Consider the following 6933-nt stretch of genomic DNA (forward strand, 5'->3'; position numbering starts at 1 on the left):
TATCCCAGTACAATCCCAGTCCAGGTTATCCCAGTACAATCCCAGTCTGGGTTATCCCAGTCCAGGGTATTCCGGTACGATCCCAGTCCAGGTTATCCCAGTATGATCCCAGTCCGGGTTATCTCAGTACGATCCCAGTCTGGGTTTATCCCAATCCAGGTTATCCCAGTATGATCCCAGTCCAGGTGATCCCAGTCCAGGTTATCCCAGTCCAGGTGATCCCAGTGCGATCCCAGTCTCTACGATCCCAGTCCAGGTTATCCCAGTACGATCCCAGTCTGGGTTATCCCAGTCCGGGGTATCCCTGTACGATCCCAGTCCAGGTGATCCCAGTCCCTATGATCCCAGTCCCTATGATCCCAGTATGATCCCAGTCCGGGTGATCCCAGTATTATTCCAGTCCCTATTATCCCAGTCTGGGTTATCCCAGTACAATCCCAGTCCAGGTGATCCCAGTCTGGGGTATCCCAGTACAATCCCAGTCCAGGTGATCCCAGTCCGGGGAATCCCAGTATGATCCCAGTCTGGGTTATCCCAGTCCCTATGATCCCAGTATGATCCCAGTCCAGGTTATCCCAGTCCCTATTATCCCAGTTCAATCCCAGTCCAGGTGATCCCAGTCCAGTTTATCCCAGTACAATCCCAGTCTGGGTTATCCCAGTCCCTATGATCCCAGTATGATCCCAGTCCAGGTGATCCCAGTCCGGGTTATCCCAGTCCGATCCAGTCCAGGTGATCCCAGTCTGGGTGATCCCAGTCTGATCCCAGTCCTGGGCTATCCCAGTACAACCCACACTGGGTGGGCGATCCCACCCCTGTACGGGGACTCCGTGACTGGGATAACTGGGATAACTGGGATAACTGGGATACTGGGGATACTGGGGAAACTGGGATAATGGGGGAACTGGGATACTGGGAATACTGGGATAGCGGGGAACTGGGATAATGGGGGAAACTGGATAGTGGGGAAACTGGGATAGTGGGAAACTGGGATAATGGGGAAACTGGGATAATGGGGAACTGGGATAGTGGGATACTGGGATAGTGGGATACTGGAGAGGACTGGGAGACCGGGATAAGAGGAATTCCGGGATAAGGGGAATTCCGGGATAACGCAGACGCAAACCGGGATAAAAGGGACATCGGAATAACGGGAATTCCGGGATAATGGGAATACCAGGAAAATGGGAATTCTGGGATCGTGGGAAATGCCAGAAAAAATTTCTGGGATCATGGAATAACGGGAATTCCGGGATAATGGGAATACCGGGATAATGGGAATTCTGGGATCATGAGATAGACTGAAAATACCGGGATAACGGGGAAATTGGGATAACGGGAATCCCGGGATAACGGGGGAAATTGGGATAATGAGGATCCTGGGATAACGGGAATTTCAGGATAATGGGAATTTCGGGATAACACTGACACAAACTGGGATAACGGGGAAATTGGAGTAATGGGAATACCGGGATAATGGGAATTCCGGGATCATGGGATAGACTGAAAATACCGGGATAACGGGAATTCCGGGATAACACTGACACAAACCGGGATAACGGGGATTCCGGGATAATGGGAATTCCAGGATAATGGGAATTCCGGGATAGACGGGAATTTCGGGATAACGCTGACACAAACCAGGATAACGGAGCAATTGGGATAACGAGAATCCTGGGATAACGGGGATCCCGGGATAAACGCTGACACAAACCGGGATAATGGGAATTCCGGGATAACGGGAATAACAGGATAACGGGGCAATTGGGATAATGGGAATTCCAGGATAATGGGAATTCTGGGATAATGGGAATTCCTGGATAATGGGAAATACCGGGATAATGGGAATTCCGGGATCATGGGATAGACTGAAAATACCGGGATAACGGGGATCCTGGGATAACGGGAATTTCAGGATAATGGGAATTCCCGGGATAACACTGACACAAACCGGGATAACGGGGAATTTTGGGATAACGGGAATTTTGGGATAACGGGAATTTCGGGATAACGCTGACACAAACCGGGATAACGGGATTCCGGGATAACGGGGAAATTGGGATAACGGGGAAATTGGGATAACGGGGAATTCCGGGATAACGGGGAATTTTGGGATAATGGGAATACTGGGATAATGGGGAATTCCGGGATAACGCTGGGAAATTGGGATAACGGGAATCCCAGGATAATGGGGAATTTTGGGATAACAGGGATCCCGGGATAACGGGGAAATCCGGGATAACGGGGAATTCTGGGATAACTGAATTTCGGGATAACACTGACACAAACTGGGATAACACTGACACAAACCGGGATAACGGGGAATTCCGGGATAACGGGAATTTCGGGATAATGCTGACACGAACCAGGATAACGGGGAATTCTGGGATAACGGGGAATTCCAGGATAATGGGAATACCGGGATAACGGGAAATTCCGGGATAACGGGGAAATTGGGATAACGGGAATCCCGGGATAACGGGGAATTTTGGGATAACGGGGATCCCGGGATAATGGGAATCCCGGGATAAAGGGGAATTTTGGGATAACACTGACACAAACCGGGATAACGGGGAAATTGGGATAACGGGAATAACAGGATAACGGGAATACTGGGATAACGGGAATTTCGGGATAACGCTGACACAAACCGGGATAACGGGAATCCCGGGATAACGGGGAAATTGGGATAACAGGGAAATTGGGATAACGGGAATCCCGGGATAACGGGGAATTCCGGGATAAGGAGGAATCCCGGGATAATGGGAATACCGGGATAACGGGAAATTCCGAGATAACGGGGAAATTCCGAGATAACGGGGAAATTGGGATAACGGGGAATTCCGGGATAACGGGGAATTCCGGGATCACACCAATCCCCGGGGACAACGCGAATTCCCGGCACCTCAGAAATGCCGGGATAACGCCGGGACATCGGGGTCCCCATCCCCCATCCCCCATCCCGGTTTGGGAATGGTCAGGGATGGGGATGGGGGGGGGGGAGGGGCGTGTCCCGATGCGGGGGGGGGGGAGGGGGTGGGGGAGGGGCGCGGGCGGCGTCGCGCGCTCCGGGCGGGACCGGCGGCGGCAGCGGCGGCTGCGACCCCTCCCCCACCCCCCCAAAACCGGTGAGTGGAGACCCCCCCCCCTCCCCCACCCCCCCCACCACCCCAGGACCCCCCCCCCTTCATTCCCAGCATTCCCAGAATTCCCAACATTCCCAGAATTCCCAGCATCCCCCCCCCCCATTCCCCCCCCTCCAATCCGGGCAGGTGATGGGGATGAGGGGGGGGGGAGAGAGGGGGGGGATTTTGGGGGGTCCTGGGGGGGATTTTGGGGGTGCCGGGGAGGGATTTGGGGGGGGGGCGGGGGTGGTTCGGGGATGGGGGGGGGGGTCCCTCAAGGTCACCGGCGGGAGGGGCCGGGCCTGGGGGGGAGGGGGGGTGGATTTGGGGAATTTTGGGGGTTTTTGGGGGGATTTTAGGGATTTGGAGGAATTTTAGGGGGTCTCGGGGGGATTTGGGGGGGATTTTAGGGGGGCTGTGAGGGGTTTTTGGGGGGACTTCAGGGGGTCCTGAGGGGTTTTAGGGAGGGGAGAGGGGGATTTGGGGGAAATTTTGGGTGATTTTGGGGGTCCTGGGGGGTTTTTGGGGGTCTTGGGGGGGGATTTTGGGGCGCTCCTGCGGGGATTTTTGGGGGCTCACGGCTGGATTTTGGGGGGTCTCTGAAAATTTTTGGGGAGGGGTCTCAGCCCCCTCTGGGGGTCCTGGGGGGTTCTGGGGAGGGGAGAGGGGGATTTGGGGGAAATTTTGGGGGATTTTGGGGGTCTTGGGGGGATTTTGGGGGTCTCGGGGGGGATTTTGGGGGGGCTCTGAAGATTTTGGGGGGGGGGAGAGGGGGCTTTGGGGGAAATTTTGGATGATTTTGGGGGTCCTGGGGGGATTTTGGGGGGACTCCTGGGGGGATTTTTGGGGGCTCATGGCTGGATTTTGGGGGGGTCTCTGAAGATTTTTGGGGAGGGGTCTCAGCCCCCTCTGGGGGTCCTGGGGGGTTCTGGGGAGGGGAGAGGGGGATTGGAGGAAATTTTGGGGGATTTTGGGGGTCCTGGGCGGGTTTTATGGGGGTCTCATGGCTGGATTTTGGGGGGGCTCTGAAGATTTTGGGGGTGGGGAGAGGGGGATTTGGGGGAAATTTTGGGTGATTTTGGGGGTCCTGGGGGGATTTTGGGGGTCTCGGGGGGGATTTTTGGGAGGGGTCTCAGCCCTTTCTGGGGATCCTGGGGGGTTCTGGGGAGGGGAGAGGGGGATTTGGGGGAAATTTTGGGTGATTTTGGGGGGTCCTGGGGGGATTTTGGGGGTCTCGGGGGGGGATTTTGGGGGGGCTCCTGGGGGGATTTTGGGGGTCTTGGGGGAGGATTTTGGGGGTTCCTGGGGGGATTTTTGGGGGCTTATGGCTGGATTTTGGGGCATCTCTGAAGATTTTGGGGTGGGGAGAGGGGGATTTGGGGGAAATTTGGGGTGATTTTGGGGGTCCTGGGGGGTTTTTGGGGGTCTTGGGGGGGGATTTTGGGGCGCTCCTGGGGGGATTTTTGGGGGCTCATGGCTGGATTTTGGGGGGTCTCTGAAGATTTTTGGGGAGGGGTCTCAGCCCCCTCTGGGGGTCCTGGGGGGTTCTGGGGAGGGGAGAGGGGGATTGGGGGAAATTTTGGGGGATTTTGGGGGTCCTGGGGGGGTTTTATGGGGGTCTCGGGGGGGGATTTTGGGGGTCTCATGGCTGGATTTTGGGGGGACTCCTGGGGAGATTTTGGGGGTCTCATGGCTGGATTTTGGGGGTCTCTGAAGACTTTTTTGGGGGGGTTTCAGCCCCTTCTGGGGGGGAGCCTAAAGCATTTTGAGGGGGGGTCTCAGCCCCCACCCCCCAAACCTGAAGCCCCGCCCCCAAATCTCTTCCAGGCTCCCCCTGAGATCGTTGTGGGACCCTTCCCCAATTTGGGGGACCGCCCCCCGCCCCCCCTGACCCCGATGGCGGCCGAGCTGGACAACATGGACCCCGCCCCACCCCCCAACAACAACAACGGCCCCTGGGACCCCCCGGACCCCCGCGGGTGGGGGGACCCCAAAATCTTCGAGTGCTCCCGGATCAAGGCCTTGGCTGGTGGGTGAAGACCCCCCCCCCAAAAAAAAACAACCCAACCCCCCCCCCCCAAAAAATCCCAAAAAACTCCCTTCCAAAAAAAGCCCAAAAAACCCCAAATTTCACCAAAAAACCCTGGACCATCCCCCCAAAAAAACGCCCAAAATACCGCCCCAAAATATGCCCGAAAAACACCCGAAAAACCCTGGACCACTCCCGAAAAAATCCCCCCCAAAAAACCCCAGAAGTCCCCCAGATTTCCCCAAAAAACCCTGGACCACCTCCCCCAAACAATCCCAAAAATCCCCCCCCCAAAAAAAACCCGCCCAAAAACCCCCAAAAACCCCAAATTTCCCCAAAAAACCTCTGGACCACCCCCCCCCCAAAAAAAACCCCAAAATTTCCCCCCAAAACCACCAAAAAATCCCCAAATTTCCCCAAAAGCCCTGGAGCAATCCCCCCAAAAAAAACCCCAACCCCCCCCCCCAAAAAAAAAAAACCAAATTTCCCCAAACAACCCTGGACTGCCCCCCCCAAACAATCCCAAAAATCTCCCCCCCAAAAAAACCAAAAAACCCCAAACTTTCCCAAAAAAAGCCCTCACAATCTCCCCCCAAAAAACCTTAAAAATCTCCCCCAAAAAAACCCAGAACACCCCCAAATTTCCCAAAAACAACCTGGACCACCCTCCAAAAAAACCCCAAAAAAACCCCCAAAAAGCCCCCAAAACCCCCAAATTTCCCCAAAAATCCTGGACCATCCCATCAAAAAAACCCCCAAAATCTCCCCACACTCCCCAAAAACCTCCCCTGAGACTGCAAAACCCCCAAACCGCCCCAAAAAAGCCCCAAACCCCCAGACCCCCCAAAAACCCTCCCAGATCCCCCCCCAAAAACCCCAGAAACCCTCCTAGACCCCCCCAAAAAATCTCTGGACCCCCCCACCCCCAAAAAGACCCCAAAATGTCCCAGCCCCCCTCAAAAAAACCCCAACCTCCCCCAGACCCCCCAAAACACCTCCCAGACCCTCCCCCAAAAAACCCTTGGACCTCTTGGGGGGGTCCTGAGTTCCATGAGGGTCTCAAGGGTGGTTTTGGGGTGGTTTTGGGGTGGATTTGGGGTGGATTTGGGGTGGTTTTGGGGTGGATTTGGGGTCCCAGGGTGGATTTGGGGTGACCCCAATGACCCCCAGACGATCAGTGCAGAAGGAGACCTTCACCAAGGGGGTGAGCGCACGCCTGGGGTGGGGTCCTGAGTTCCGTGGGGGTCTCAGGGTGCTTTTGGGGTGGTTTTTGGGGTGGTTTTGGGGTGGATTTGGGGGTCCCGAGTTGTTTTTGGGATGACCCCTCTGTCCCACCCCCCAGACGAGCGGGACGCGGTGCAGAAGAAGACCTTCACCAAGTGGGTGAACGCGCACCTGGCGCGCGCCGCCTGCCGCGTCGGGGACCTGTACTCGGACCTGCGCGACGGCTTCGTGCTCACGCGGCTGCTCGAGGTGCTCTCGGGGGAGACCCTGGTGAGGGGACAGCCACTGGCGTCTTCATCGCCGTCATCGTCGTCATCGTCATCATCGTCATCATCATCATCATCATCATCATCATCATTGCCGTGAGCAGCGTTGTTGTCGTCATCATCCTCTACCATCCTCATCATCGTCACCACCATCATCATGAGTGGCATCATCATCATCATCATTCTCTGTCATCTTCATTATCATTGTCACCATCATCATTGTCATCATCATCGTCGTCATCATCATCATTGCCATGAGCAGCATTGCTGTCATCATCATCTTCTCCCA

At 55.7% G+C, this 6933-nt stretch overlaps 1 protein-coding gene across 1 annotated transcript in view; it reads left to right on the forward strand.

Moving 5' to 3' along the window:
• The first annotated feature begins 5021 nt into the window (after positions 1-5021).
• The window catches only part of SPTBN4 (spectrin beta, non-erythrocytic 4), a 55367-nt gene continuing 53455 nt past the window's right edge, over positions 5022-6933 (forward strand). The window contains 2 exon segments of the mRNA XM_068998464.1: positions 5022-5154; positions 6497-6648. Of these exon segments, the coding sequence (XP_068854565.1) occupies positions 5022-5154; positions 6497-6648 (285 nt within the window).

This window comes from Aphelocoma coerulescens, unplaced genomic scaffold (assembly GCF_041296385.1).
Source record: "Aphelocoma coerulescens isolate FSJ_1873_10779 unplaced genomic scaffold, UR_Acoe_1.0 HiC_scaffold_118, whole genome shotgun sequence".
Lineage (NCBI taxonomy): Eukaryota > Metazoa > Chordata > Aves > Passeriformes > Corvidae > Aphelocoma > Aphelocoma coerulescens.